We start from the raw sequence: 16,231 nt of genomic DNA on the forward strand, positions 1-16,231 counted from the left end.
ATTACCTTTCAATATTTATCTTTGTTCATATTTTGTCATTTCAAAATGCTAGCACTCTTACTCTCCAAATAATTTTATGCTTGCTTCATCTCCACTGTATAGATCTCTCAGTGTCCAGGTTGCTTCTGCCCCATAGAATGGAAGCTCCTCATGGGCAAGGATTGTTTCACGTTTGTAACTGAGTTCCCCCACTATTTTAATGGTGGCTGGCACTTAATAAATGTAGCTGAGTGGAACTGGTTACAGAAACTACTACAACAATGTATATTGGCTTTATTGGGCTACTCAACTAAAGGATGAAATACTGTCTCCAGTCCTTCCTAAGTGACCCAGAGAATCCATTTAATCTTCTGAACCCTTCACTGTAATTACTATTTTTTCTTAATATTATCCTGACAACTCAGAAAGATTTCATTTCCATGTTAAGAAGTAGGCTACAAAACACACTAGACTGAAGAGTGAGCTGAGTGTGTGTATATGAAGTAGCTTAAGGGAGAGAGATGGGGAGAATGGGGCTGGAAGGAATGTGAGCAGTACAGCTAGATTAGAAAATCTATGAACATTTTAGAAATCAACTTAATTCCATTTGTTACAAAAACTCCAGAGAAGTAGTGCTATACAGTAGAAAGAGTATTGTATTCAAATTCTGCTTCTGGAGGGGAGGATTCTGGGAGCTAGAGCAGGGTGGTAAATTTCAAGCTCTTCAGAGTAACCTGAAATAGTTTCCTGCTCAAAGAGAATTTATAGACGAACTGAAAAAAGAATTTAAAAATCAAATGAGACACACTGAGGAAAAACTAAATAAATAAAATCTAAGAAAAACAAGATTATGAAAAAAAAGTTAATCAACTAGAAAAGAAGGTAGTCTCAAAGATAAAAATAACTATTTAAGGGGCAGCTAGGTGGCGCAGTGGATAAAAGTACCAACCCTGAAGTCAAGAGGACCTGAGTTCAAATGGGACTCATACTTAACACTTCCCAGCTGTGCGACCCTGGGCAAGAGAAGGAAGGAAGAGAGGGAGGGAGGAAGGAAGGAAGGGGGAGAGGGAGGAAGGAATGGAGGGAGGGAGAAAAGGAAGAAGGGAGGGAGGGAGAAAAGGAAGAAGGGAGGGAGGGAGAAAAGGAAGAAGGAAGGGAGGAGGGAAGAAGGAATGGAGAGAGGGAGGGAGGAAAGGAGGAAGGAAGGAAGGAATGAAGGAAGGAAGGAAGGAAGGAAGGAAGGAAGGAAGAAAGAAATAAGGAAGGAAGAGAGGGAGGGAGGAAAGGAAGAAGGGAGGAAGGGAGGAAGGGAGGAAGGAAGGAAATAACTCTTTGAAAATTAGAATTGAGCAAGGAGGGAAGCCAGTGAAGCTATGAGAGAACAAAATAATAAAACAGATTTTAAAGAATGAAAAAATAGAACAGAATGTGAAACACCTTATATAAAAAAAAAAAAAAATTTAGAGAACAGATCAAGAAGGGAAAACATAAGAACTGGACTACCTGAAAGTTGCAACCAACTAAAGAACCTTGACACAATAATGCAAGAAATAATCCAAGAAAATGAGTGATAGAACAGAAGGGGAAAACAGAAATAGAAAATCCACCAATCACCACCTTAATGAAATTCTTTGTGGAAAACATATAAAAGTATTATTGCCAAATTTCAAAAACCCCAGATCAAAGAGAAAATTTTAATAGAAACAAGAAAAAACATTTTAAAGACACCGAAGCTACAATGAGAATTGTATAGAACCTAGCAGCCACGATAAAAGACTGCACATCCTGGAATCATATCTATTGATAATCAAAGTAGTAGGCCTGCAGCCAAAAATATCATACCTAGCAAAATTATCTATAAAGTTGGATGAGAAAAAATGATCATTCAGTAAACTTGCAGATTTTCAGGACTTTCAATCAACCAAACCCAAACTTAATAGAAAATTTAACCTATTAAGAGCCAATATCAAAAATCAATTTCAAGGAAACTCAACATGGAAAAATTGTTTGTTTTTTAAATGGGAAATGTATATCATATGTTTAAGATTGACATCAATAATAGCATAGTTCAAAAGAAAGATTGAGGCAGAATTAAGGTAAAAATAGTTATGTTATACAAATGAGGTGCAGAGGAAGAATACAGAGGCATTAGAGGGGGAAGGAATGCTTGCAATTCTGAAAATCTACTCACATCAAGAATGGATTAAATAAGCAAGATGACATATATATCATGAAAGGTATAGCACCCTCCCAAATCTATAAACATATAAGGGGAGAGGGATGGGCAAATGAGGAAGCAAAGGATGAGGGAAGAAGACAAGGGAAGAATCTATGAGTAAGGGAAGGTTAAGTAATAGCAAGGCAAGTTAAGGATCAGAATTAAAGCAAAGAATGAGCAGGGATAGGAAAGATGTGTGGGTGTGTGGGAGGTGTGTTATGTATGTATATGTATACTACATATGTATATCCATAAATATATCTTTTCTTTATTACAACCAGCTTGTACATATAACTACCTATATCCATAAATATATCTTTTCTTTATTACAACCAGCTTGGGAGTAAGGAGAAATCAAAGGGGAGGGAAAAAAAATAAAAAACAAAGAGAACAAAAGAACAATTTACAAGAAAAGACGGACACTTAGGAATATAATTTCTTCTAATATACATTCTTGAACTGGTAATTCATTGTTTTATATATTGAATCCTCCCTGATGTTCTGTTGGGCACATGACAACATCTCTTATTTTATATTCCTTTTCTGTCTTTCTTTTTTATTGTTTTTTTTAATACAATAAATTTAAAAGAAAATCCTGCCTCTGAAGTTTATTGAGTGATCCAGCATTAGTCACTCAATCTTCCTGTCAGTTTTATCTTTAAAATGAGGAGGTTCAAGGAGCTAGCCCCAAGGCTCCTATCAGCTCTACACTGGTGAGCCTAAGGTTCTAGAATAATTGTCTAGATTACTATACATGATTTGTATCTACAAATCAGGAGTCATCAATAAAGTTTACAAAACATTCTACACGTGTTCATATCTCATTTGAGCTCCCCAGGCTGCCAGTCCCATTTTATGATTTCCATTTGTCCAAATAAGGAATTGAAGGTTCTGAGGGTGAAGTGACATTGCCGGGATCTCACAGGGAAGAACCAAGAGTGGCTTATAAAAAAGGTTTTAGAACAAAGAACAATCCTTAAATATTCCCACTGACAATGTGATTAATCTGATCTCTGTTTGGACCATAATTCCCCCACACTTTGTCAGTTTGTACGATCCTTGCCCACGCCTTTCTATCCATCCTACAGAGAAGATATTCAAGTGCTTAGGGACCTTTTTAAAGTTCTTTTAAATATTTCCCAAACAGCAGGGGAACACGTGGATTTCTATCTAGCTATCTCTTGCTCACACATTTTTTTTTTTTTTTTGAGCTATAGTTTTTCATTATATAGGTTATACAGCTTTTAAACTGAGATCTTTTTTCTTAGCTGTAAGTCATTATTCACAATGTATCAGCCAATTTACAAGCATTGTCTTTCCATTGCTCTAAAAATTTGTCAAATTTTGCCTGCCTTAAATATATATTTTCCAAGTAAATAATTTTTCTTTTTTCTTCCTATTATTACAGTTGGCAAGCCTTAACACTGGCAAACAGGAAACAAAATACCAAAGTCTTCAGACCAACTGGAACATGATAGGATAAAATGTGAATACATTGGAAACTACTGAATGCTCATGTGGCCTTCCAGCTCTTTGGGAATGCATCCAAACAAAAAGCAAATTATCACTTCAGAAATTCTGCTCTTCTGAGATGCTTAATGAAGGCAGACACATTTACATTTGGGTAAACTTTTTTTTTTCCTACATACATAATAAGAGAGCCAGAAAGACTACAAAGACCTTCTATTCCAAGTTTTTCATTTTATAGATGAGAAAACTGAGGCCCAGAAAAGGGAAACACTTGGTGAAGCAATCAGAATACCTCCAAGACTCCTGATCCTTCCACAGTCCTATATTTCCTCTTCTACTTGTAAATATACTAGTCTATATAAGTAGAGATGATGGCAAAAGATTTGAATATATGCATGCAATCAGAAAATACATCTTATATAACACATTCAGACTTTCATGATTAAAACCTGCTGTTCAGTCATTTTTAATTGGACTGATCCTAGAAAAATCTTATCTGTGAATATTCTTAGGAATTTTACAGTATATTTCACAGAACTACTTCTTGGAGACAATCTTGTAATTATCTTCTAGGTATAAATAAAAGTTACAATATAAAGTACACTGCACTGGCATTTTTCTGACATTTTAATTGGTATACTTGTGTAAAAGCTAATATAATCAAATAATTAATTTTCTTATTGTTTTTATGTAGATTTTTTTGCAGGTGGAATTTCACTCCAAGTTCAAAGTTGGCTTTAAAACTGTTTTGAGAAATTAATAGATGTTAATTTGAAACTAACAGGTGCATTCAAATATAAGGGAGTAAACTTTTCAAATTAGCAGATAAATAGCTGGAAAACTTGGAAAACAGAATCAGGGTTCAAAGTGATCTGGCTTGGCAGATAATAAGCACAGTAGATGGATAAACTACACTACACTACACTACACTACACTACACTACACTACACTACACTACACTACACTACACTACACTACACCACACCTGAGTTTAAGTTCCAGCTCTGAAATTTCCCAGACATAAGAAAGCTGGACTCATATCATTTAGGTTTTTTCCAGATTTAGACTTCTGTTATTTACTCTGACTTTCAGTTTCCTTATCTGTAATATGGTATCTGACTCACAGAGTTGTTTTCTGATGAAAGTGCCCTGAGAACAAATCTTTTAAAAATACAACATAAAGATGAAGTTTTAACAGGGTGGAAGAAAATAGGATAAAGATACAGTTTTATATTTGGATTCAAAAAAATAAGATCTATAGGATATGGGAGATTTGCTTTAATAATAGTTCATTTTTAAAAAGACCTACAATTTTTTCATAAGAACTCAACATGAGCCAACAGAGCTAAAACTGCTAAAAAGAGAAAAAAAATCATTGGCTTAGGCTAAACTAATATAATTGGAGAGGTCCAAGATATGGGAAACAGCAATCACATTTTATTCTATGCTAACCATAAAATGAGGAGTATTATTTTCAACTCTGGATAACACATTTAAAGGGAAATAATGCCAAATTGTATATTCAGAAGAATAAACAAAGATAGTCAAAAGTCCAGAATGCAAATCACATGAAAAATATTCCAAATTCTTTTTTAAAGAAATTATTGGGGCAATTAAATGTGTAGTGGATAGGGTACCAGGCCTGGCATCAGGAGGACCTGAGTACAATCCAATTTCAGTACTTATTAACTGACTTAACTTTGTGATCCTAAATGAATTATTCAGGACTAATTGCCTTCCAAAAAAAAGAAAGAAAGAAAGAGCAACAACAACAACAACAAAAGAAATTGATGCTTCAAAAAAAAAAGTTGCTTTTACTTCCTTCAAGTCTCACCTTCTCCAAAAAGGTTTCCCAGTCTCCATCTTACAGTGCCTTCCTTCTGGGATTCTCTCCTATTTACCCTGTATATATCTTGGATTCTGGGCTCCCTGAGAATAAGGTCTATTTTGTTTTGTTTTTTTGTCTTTCTTTTTTATTACTAGTGCTTAGTACAGTACCTGGCACACAGTAGGCACTAAAAATATGCTTGCTGATTTGACCTCCTAATAATCTCACCTTTCCAGAATTCTCCTCAGTAACAAAGTATATCTAAGAAACAAACTGATTTAGGGGCCATGTCTGAGCACAGATGCCTCATTTTGTACTTCTCCCCCCAAGGAAGAGGGAGGTATATTTATCATCAGTACTTCTGAATCCAAACTGGTTAATTTACCGAGTTGTTTTCCTTTAGTGTGATGTTTGTCCATCTTGTTTTCTAAGTTCTGCTCAATTTACCCTTTATTGTTCAAAGAAATCTTTGCAAATTTATCAGAATTCTTCAGATTCATCATCTCTTATGGCACCACAAAATTCTATTATATTGATACACCATAGTTTTAGTTACTGCCCACAGGATGGGCACTCATTTTTTTTCTTCTTTTTTGATACCACAAAATGGGTTCTGAATATCTATATATGAGACCTCTTCTTTTGACATCTTCAGAGTAAAAATGGTCATCGATGGGGACAAAGGAAACAAACAATTTAATCACTTTTCTAGCATACAAACTATTTTCAAGAGTAGGTGGGCTAACTTATACCAGATAAGATAGTCATAGGTCCTTATCTAAGGGATGAGATTTATTTACTTAATCCCTTGTGATATAACTAACATAATTAATATATTTGGAAATCTGAAAAGAGTCAGATAGGAGAATGAACATCCTAACAAGAGTTGTTAGACAAGTGAACAATCAATCTCATGAAGCTCCCATCACTTGGTTATGTTCACATATAAATTGAATGACTGCCTAATGAAGAAATTATAAAAAGGTAGCATTAGGTTATACCTAAGGTCCCTTCCAATTGTACAGGGAATGTTCAGTTACTTGTTCAATTTCAGCATCTTGTAAATAAATAGAAGACTCAAAGTTTGTTTGGAGTCATTTTTAAACAAATATTAAGTGGTTTAACGCAAGTTTTTTTTTTTTTTTTTTTAAAGCACATATTTGTTAGCATTTCTTTATGTTCCAGTGTTTCGCACAAAGCTTGGTACATTGTAGGCACTTAAATGCTTAAAGACTACTTATATTAGAATGCTCAATATATCACTATCACCTTAAATTTAAGATTTTAATTTAATTATTCATATAATCTCTGGAAATTACTGAGCCATTTATACTGCCATTTGCCTAATGACAATCTCAATTCAAAGTGCATTTATAAAGCATCTACTATATGCCAGGCATTGGATGTAACTTCAATTCAATCTGCTGAACAATATTAAAACAAAGTAATGTGGAAAGTAAACTTTTCTCACCTTTTAATCAGATTCAACTAATTAGACATTACCACCACATTCTATTTGTGACTCAGACATCTAAGTGCCTTATGAAAAAATGTCACCAGTATCATTTTTTCTTTTAATAAGGTGCCAGGACAAGATGTTCACACCAAAGGTTAATCCTTTTTCAAGTTTCTTTAAATTTAAATAAATCCTTTTCACTAGTGTCCAAAATAATGACAAGTAAATTTCTGTTTAAAATTTTTCAGGAATTTGCTTTGGAACACAATGCTTGGCAAGGTTCTCAGGTATGTCAAAGTTTTAAATACTTAAGTATGAATTAAAATAAGCAAATTGCCTATTTAGAGAAAACCATATCCACCAACAAATAAAATCACCTGGGATCAAAACAACCTTGCTTTGGACATAGACATCAATGGCAATTAAGTTTTTTGTCAATCAGAGTAGATTTAAGTGGGAAGGTCTTATCCTTATAGGAAATTCTTTTTAATTGTACCTTGTTTTTACAAATTACTTTGAAATCTTAATTTTAACTTAAATCACGAGCCAATATGTACAATGTTGCAAAATATGTAAACATAAAATTTTAGCACTTTATCCAAAGCGCTAGAGCCCAAATGACAGTTTATATTCATCAGTATTCCTACAATTTCATTCGAAGAAGTGAACTCCTGGTTAGTAAGGTTTAAGAATTTACTATCCAGAGATTTGACTGATATAACATAATGGGTTTTGCTTGTATCAGATTTCTACTCAGTCATTAATTTTTAAAACTCCTGCAAATATACTGCTTCCCCAAACAAATTACATATAAAATAACTATACAGGCTGGTTATTAATGCTGAAAGGGAGGGTTATTGTGACCTTCTGAGGTATTTATGTGGTTTTTGGGTAACAGTGACAATGTCTTTACCTGCTTCTATTTATTGGATTCATCACATCTATTTTTACTTTCACCTAGTTACTTAGAATGATCTGATTTTAAAGAATTTGATTTCCTGATCAAGTTGGAAAGACTCAGAATGGTCTGCCAAAGAATAAGGCTCTTTAAGCATAAGAAGCCCTTTGCTGCTGGCAGAGAAGAATGGTCACCATCTTACTTATTTAGGTGCTTCTGAAGTTATTAAGGAAAAGATAAAAAGAAAGAGGAAGGAGGGGCTGGACTTGTTTCTTTTCTCATTTACAAGGTAGGAAAAACCGAAGTTTCTGCAATTGAATTAGGCAAAAAAACCTAAGGCTCACAAGTAGATGACAGCTTAGAAATCTAGTCCAACTCTTCATTTAACAGGTGAAGGAAAAAAGATAAAGTTCCTCACTCAGGTTCATATAGAACGTAAGTAGAAGAGCCCTGATTCTAACCAGGATTCCCTGATTCCAAATCCAATACAAATCCATGGATGGGGACAGGTGAGGCAGAAGGGGAAGGGCACAGTAAGACTGGCTGGAGAACTAGAAAACATTTTCTTCATGCACGCTGATCTTGAGTATCCTTTCTGAATTCCAAAATCCCTCAGTAGTGTGAGTGTAGCCATTTGGTCATCAAGAGTCAAAATCTAGAAAAGTTGGAAAGTTTTATTTAACCAGAGGAAGGCCAAAATCAGAGGTGCAGCATTCAACAAAGGAGAGAGTTGCCCATGGTAATAAGGTAGATGGCCCCGGCCTATAATCTGTTACAAAAAAATCTCAGCTGTTGTTAGAAATTTTTCATACATTTACTTTAGATACCTATGTATGCCATACATGGCAAATAGAGACTGAATACTTTTTTATTCTCTTCTTTCTGCCCTCCATTGGCATGGATTAAGTAAAAAAGAAATCTCAATTATAAATTTATTATTTTCCTTGTACTTTTAGTTCATAATTTATTGGAATGTCAAAATTTATTGCTTATAGTACCATGTTATTTCTCATTTAAAATGTATTCTCTTGTTTGTTTTGTATCTGATATTTATCTTGGAATCCTACTGATTTTTCTCTAAATAAGTCATATTCTGTTAAATGTCCTACTTATGTCTACTTAACCACCGAGACACAACAATGACATATTTACCAACAATTTCAGAAAAAATATTGCTTTTTGTTCTTGAACTAGTTAGAAAAACATATAAAATGGCCTGGACAGCACAATCCTTATCAAAGGGATTCTCCCCTTCATGGGAAGGGATGAACCAGGCACCGGCAGAGTCTGGGTAAAGGACTCTAGGGGGCCCTTGGATTCTAGTACTGAGTGGCCTGTTGCTTAGGCAATGCTGTGCTTGCACCACAGGGCCTACTTTGGAGTCTGTTTAATCTCTGGAGGAAAAAGGTGAAGGGGCACTTCCCTGAGGTTTGCCTGCCTGGCGTTCACCTGTGCAGACACACTTGTACCCCACTGGATTAGGGTAATCAAGAATGTGGTGAAAGTTGAAAAGTTGAAGTTGAAAAAAAATCTTCTTGTTCTCCTTTAGCCATCATCACCAAACTCTCTTAGGAAAAGGAGCCTCAAACATTTTAAGAACCCTAAGTCTGGCAATTTTCATCCTAGTCCAAGCAGCCGAGGTACCTTTAAATAAAGCTAATCACAAAGCAAATAGAGGACATTTATTCAATCCGCATCCCTCTCAAAACCAACAAAGATAGAAAGAAATATCCAATGGCTCCTTGAGGTCTGCAGTAGCTCTCTTTCTCGTGAGAGCAGAGAATCAGTATGCATCACTTTGGAAAAGTAGCCAAACAAATTGTGGTACCAGAATATAACGGAATACTGCATGGTAAGAAACAACAGACATGAAGAATTCAGAGAAAGATGATTAGATTTATATGAACCAATACAGAGTAATGAATGAAAATCAGAAAAATAAAACTGAGTATATCAATGTAAGTGGAAAGAACCAAAACACCTGATCTCAGAACTAAATGCTTTAATTATAATGACCAAGAGAAAATGTATCTTGACTCTTCTTTGCAGACATGAGGAAATATAGGTATAAAATAATGAATCTGCAACATGGTTTACATGTTAATGAGTTCTGCTGGATGGACTTTTTTATTTTTTTAATCTTTGTTATAAAGGATGGTTCTCTAGGTAAGAGTGGGGTCAGGGATGGTTTGGAAATAAAGCTGACATAAAAACAAAAGATATCAACAAAAATATGGTTTTTTTGAAGAAGCTAACTCAAACCAAAATATAAATTGGGCTAAGACTCACATTATTCTTTATTCGTTGGAAACCAGAATTAAATATACTTTAACATGAAACAGAACAATGATAGGAAAACTCTCATCTTGAAGACAGGAGTTTTCAACTATGATTCTTCAAACCTTTTAGCTTAGGGATTTTTCTCAGATAAAGTTATTCTAACCTTTTTTCAGACTACTTTTTGTCTGTACTACAAAAACACTCCCAGATGTTTGTCAACCTCTTCTATAAAAACCAAGAAAAACAAATCACTATTTTTCAACTTTATAGAACAGAGTAGAAAAATTGTCAGAAATATCTGAAACTTCATTATGACATCCCTTAACTTTTCATTAAAATAAGAAAACATTGCCTTAAAAACACTTGATCATAAGATTTTATAATTGGAAGGGACTTAAAAGATAATCTAGTTCAACCCTCTCACTTTATAAAATCCTGTTTTTAACCAAGAGCCCTAGTTCATTAATTGCATTTTTGTGATAAATGACAAATAGAATTAAGTACCCTATGATAAGTGGGGAAAAAAAAATTAAAACCCTTTAATTTTCCATAGCATTATATCATTTACTGTAAAGGATCTGTTAGAAAATTTAGGGAAAAGAAATCAGGAAAAAGTGAATGCAGAAATTTCAGTTCAAAATAAGAAAAGCATTTCAGAAAGAATTAATTTCAAATTATGAAATGATAGGACATTAAAATCCTATCATGATAATAAGAGTATTCTAGCTTGAAAACAATTTCTTGATGCTTAGATTAACAGTAATCTTTCTTCTATTACCACTTAGCTTGAAAAAAGAAACAACATAGGAAAAAGTAGACATTTTGATCCAACAACAAATGGAATCAGCAATCCCTTTGTAGGGCAGAGGACAGATGCTGGGTTTTAGCAACTTTATGCATCATTTCCTGACGGAATAATAGTTCTATGACTAGGAGGAGCTTGCTTTTTTTTGCCACTGTTACTTCCTTTCACTTGCTTCTGTTTGTACCATTAGATTAAAAGTTTCAAGCTTCGTTTTCCATTCCTTTCTAGGCTGTTTTATACAGAACATCCATGGAATGTTTCTAATATCCGCTTTGAATTGTCTTTACAAAAGACCATTTAATCTCAACTTTCAAGTTATCCATGATGAGGCAGTCATGGGATAGCTTTGCCAGCAAATCAAGGGAAGGGAAAGAATTCAACAACCAATTCTAACATGAAGTCCAAAGCAATCTTTGATTCATTTCTTTCCATCAATAGATGTGGCCCTCTTTAACAATGTGATGAACAAAATCAGTTCCAACAGAGCAGTAATGAATTGAACCAGCTATACCCAGTGAAAGAAGTCTGGGAAATGACTGAACCACTACATAGAATTCCCAATCCTTCTATTTTTGTCTGCCTGCATTTTTGACTTCCTTCACAGATTAATTGTATTTCAAAGTCTGAATCTTTTTATACAGTAAAATAACTGTATGGACATGTATACATATATTGTATTTAACTTATACTTTAACATATTTTACATGTATTGGTCAACCTGCCATCTGGGGGAGGGAGTGGGGAGAAGGAGAAAAAATAGAACAAAAGGTTTTGCAATTATCAATGCTGAAAAATTACCCATGCATATATCTTGTAAATAAAAAGCTATAATAAAAAATAAAATAAAATAAAATTTTTGAATTGAAAAAAAAGAAATCCATCAACAACTGTATGTATGTATACATATATTGGATTTAACATATACTTTAACATATTTAACATGTATTGGACTACCTGTCATCTAGGAAGGGGAGGAGGGAAAAAGCTAGAACAGAAGGTTTTGCAAGAGTCAATGTTGTATAAAGGACTGCTTGCCATCTAGGAGAGGGGGTGGAGGGAGGGAGGGAAAAAAAAATCTGAACAGAAACGAGTGTCAATATAAAGTAATTATTAAATAAAAATTAAAAAAAACAAATCAAAAAAAAAAAAGGAGGAAAAATCAAAAAAAAAAAAAAAAGAGTCAATGTTGAAAAATTACCCATGCATATGTTTTGTAAATAAAAAGCTTTAATTTAAAAAAAAAAATCCATCCCTGTAACACCCACAAGCTCATCTCACATTTCTAAGCGTTTCTTTTCAATTTCCAAAGGTTTTGATTTGATGTTACATGTTTGTACCACAAAATACATGATCATTCCTGCACAAATATAATTAATTTGTCTTGTTCCATACTAATATGTTCATATAAATAAACATAAGACTTAAATAAACAAATATTTGAGTGTCTATTCTAGCATAGGAGATACCAAAGGGCATATGCAGGAGCATAATACATGGTCCTTGCCCATAGGAAGAGTGAATGGGATAAGAGAAAAAAGTAAGGTTGTTTAGGGTAAGTGCCAAGTGGCTGGTAATAGATAATGAGTACTATTAAAATTTTGGAGAGTGTGAGATGCTTGTCCTAAGGCCTCTCAGGCTGGGATAGGCAAGAAAAGCTTCACAGAAAAAGCGGTCTGAGTTGGGCAGAATCATGTAGGCAAGGAGAAAGAGATAGGCTATTCTAGACACCAAAGAAAAAGAGCACAAGGGCACTCAAGACAGGAATGAAGAACATGTTTAAAGAACAAGAAACATATAGCTCTATCTCAGTGAGACCAAAAGCTTCTGGAGATAATCTTTGTGTCATGAGACTCCCATAGCAGAATGACCTCAGTTGCACATCCATGTTTTTTATTATTTTTCTGAACTCTTAAGCCTCTAACGCCCCTAGCTAGAAAAACCTCTAGATAATCACTAGTCTACACTTAACCTGTGAAGGAAATCAAAAATGCAGGCGGACAAAAGGGAATGATAGAGATAGAGACAAAAATCAAGGCCCTGCTCTCAAGAAGTTTATATTTCAGTGGGTAGACAACATATACATAAATAAGTCTATATACAAGATAAACATCCAGCATTCGGGACAGGACAAGGCCAGGCTTCACAAAGAAGGCCGCCACTGGGACTTTGAAGAGATAATAATGAAGAAGCAGAACATTCTAAGAATGGGGGAGAGTAAGCATCCAGGCACAGGTGGGTCATGTGGGAAAATAACAAAAAAGCCAATTCAGCTGGATCATCAAGTATAGGAAGGGAGGGAGATACCACTCACTGGAAAAGCAGATTGGATCTAGACTTTGAAGGGCTTTGAAAGACAGACAGAAAAGCTCATAACTGATCACTGAGGAAACACAGAGTCAGATGTTCATTGGAGGAAATTGCTTCAGCAGCTGTGTGGAGGGTAGATTAGAAAAGGAAAGGATTCCAGACAGGAAAATGAACCAGGCAGTTGCAATAGTCCAGTCCAGAGGCGATGAGATTCTGTACTAGAATGATGGCCAAGTTAGTTAAGATAGAGACAGACAGAGGACATATTCTAAGAGGTATAAACAACAAGATTTGGCAACTGATCAGTTATGTGGGCTGAGGAACAAAGAAGAGGTAGGAAGGACATTAAATTTGTGAACCTTACTCCACCTGCCACAAGAAGAGAGAAAGTTCAGTTTGGAATATAGATTGCTGTTTGGTCTGGAATGCTTATGGAATATCTTATTTGAAATCTACCTAAGGTTGCAGAATTCAGAAGATCAGGGCTAGCTATATAGACCTGGGAGTCATCTGCATTGGGATAATTAAACCCAGAGGAGCTGATGAAATCAGTAAGGATGGTAAGAGAATAGAAATGGGCCTATGATACCCTTGGGGAATACCCAATTAGAAGATATAAATATGGATGACGACTCAGCAAAGGAAACTGAGACATAGTTTGAAATATTAATAAAAAAAGGTTGGTGGTATTTTTTTTTAAAAATTGGGAACCCATTAAAGCATACTTGCAACTAACAAACTTTGTACCTAGAACATAGAGCATAAAATCATCAAATCAACTTTTTAAAGTTGAAGTGGATATATCAGGTTGGTGTAAATTTATGAGCTTAGATTCTTACTTAAATTAATTTTTTACTCACTAAGTGCTAAGCTCAGTTGTTTATACCTGAGGAAGGACCACTGAGTGCTGCCAGAGCACTATAAAATTTCAATGCTCTGGAATAAATCCCCAGTTGCCCTGTTCTAATTAGAGCTCTGTGAATGAGTAACCATTAATCCCAAAGATCTATTTCAATCCCCAGTCACTTACAGTTCCAAATATGAGAAGAGATCCTCTCTGTATGTAGTTATCATCGACTGGTCAAAGGTATTGCTTTCTGCAGCTGTCCTAGGTAGGGAGGCTTCTTCTACAGTGGCCCCTACTGCTCCCACGACTTGTTCTGGCCTGGCTCCTTCTCCATTTCCTTTTAGATCTTGTAGGAGCCCCACATATGGCCCTTTTTCAGCTAAACCATCTTCTTTTGGTCAGAAAAACACAAAAGGAAAAAACCTTTCTCTTATTGGCAAAGTTTTCATCCCAAGAAAAAACATCTTAGGAATTTTCCTTACCTGCAGCCCTCCCTGCAGTACCTCAACTATGTAATGATACAGGGCCTTTTTGGACTGTATCTTAGTGAAGACCTTTCCACCTCTAGACAAAGACAGACACACACACAGCATGCATATGTGTACACATATATACATGCACACAATATGTACGCATGCATGTGCAAACACATACACTCTCTCTTGGATACACACACAAACTCCAGCAATAGCAGCAGCTACCGTTATCCATCTGCTTCTGGAAACTTCACAAACTTTCACTTCAGCTAGGATGACAATAAATCTTGACATCCTTCTCCTTTGACATCTAGAGGAGAGTTTCTACTCAAAAGGACATTTCACATTTGGTTAGAAGGCATTAAAAGCACACAAACTACAAGTTTTCGAAAACCTTTGGGTGAATTTAATCTAATCACCCAAGTCCATCAATAATCTTGGGCAAATACCATTTCCCCACAATCAACTGTGGGAAGGGACAGAAGATCTGGGGGAGATGATGTTAAAATGGGCTACGTGTATGAAGTTCCATGTATACAGTAAAAAGCACACTGGATTTAAGAGCCACAAGACTTGGCCTTGATCTTGGCTCTCATACTTACTGTGGGCAATTTATTTAATCCTTCTGAATTTCAATTAGCTGATATGTAAAAAGGAAATAATGCTTACCAGACTCCTGGGTTGTTGTGAGATTTTTCTAAATGTTAAAACCCTTATAGAAATGTGAGCTATCAGTATGACATAGCCCTTATAAACTACAGAGATTCTTACACCAGTTCCTACTCCCCCAATTACATAGGAGAGCACTAGGAGTTGAAGTTGAAAAAGCTCCCTAAAGAACAGGCCCTTTGCCCCATCAGGTACTTAGAGGCTGAAGTTTGACATGGATGTGAGATCCCTTAGAAGCCAGCATTGTACTTCCATTTAAAAAAAAAAAAAAAAAAAAAAAAAGGAAAACACACACACACGAAAAAAAACCTAATCATCAAAGCTAGCCCTCTGACTATGAGAAAGATCTGAAACAGGCAGAGCTGAGGAGGTAGCATGGTAAAAATGAGTTGTAGAAAAGCAGAGAGATGGAAGATGGCAAGACAAGATCAATTTAAAAAAACAATTTTCTCTTCTTGCCACCTACTTGCTTCTCGATTAAAATAAAATTAACAACAATAAACAAACCTTATTACAACTATGAAGTCAAGAGAAAAAAAATTCTTTCACTGGCCACTCCCATAATATAACTTTGTTCAAAGAACATGTCTAGATCTTCACTTTAAATATCATATCTCCTCTCTGTAAGGAAAGAGATAGCATGCTTCATCATGGATTCTCTGGAATCACAGTTGGTCACTGAGTTAATCAATTTCTTAAGTCTTTCAAAGTCATTTCTTTAAAATTCTGTTATAGTACAATAGTATTCCCTTCCATTGATCTGTTCAGCCATTACCCAACTGATGGGAACCCCCCTGATTTCTAGTTTTTTGCAAACACTAAAAGATCTATTATAAATATTTTTGTTCACAGAGGTACTTTTTCTTTCTTTGATCTCTTTGGGATGTAATCCTAGCAGTGTTATTGCTGAATCAGAGTTTAGTAATAATTTAATAATTAATGTCTAGGCCAATTCAGAACTTCAACAGTATATTAATTTACCTGTTTTCTAGCTCAAC

The 16,231-nt window shown here is 35.0% G+C and overlaps 1 protein-coding gene across 7 annotated transcripts in view; it reads right to left on the reverse strand.

Moving 5' to 3' along the window:
• The window catches only part of BBS4 (Bardet-Biedl syndrome 4), a 69,066-nt gene that overhangs the window by 42,135 nt on the left and 10,700 nt on the right, over positions 1–16,231 (reverse strand). For 3 of the 7 annotated variants that reach the window (XM_051982339.1, XM_051982338.1, XM_051982337.1), the window contains exon 3: positions 14,272–14,479. The exons of 2 other annotated variants lie outside the window; for them this stretch is intronic. In XM_051982339.1, the coding sequence (XP_051838299.1) occupies positions 14,272–14,479 (208 nt within the window). Of the gene's footprint in view, positions 1–14,271; positions 14,480–16,231 lie in introns of those variants that run through there. 2 more of the 7 variants (XM_051982340.1, XM_051982341.1) reach the window with 2 other exon arrangements.

This window comes from Antechinus flavipes, chromosome 2 (genome assembly GCF_016432865.1).
Source record: "Antechinus flavipes isolate AdamAnt ecotype Samford, QLD, Australia chromosome 2, AdamAnt_v2, whole genome shotgun sequence".
In the NCBI taxonomy this organism is placed as follows: domain Eukaryota; kingdom Metazoa; phylum Chordata; class Mammalia; order Dasyuromorphia; family Dasyuridae; genus Antechinus; species Antechinus flavipes.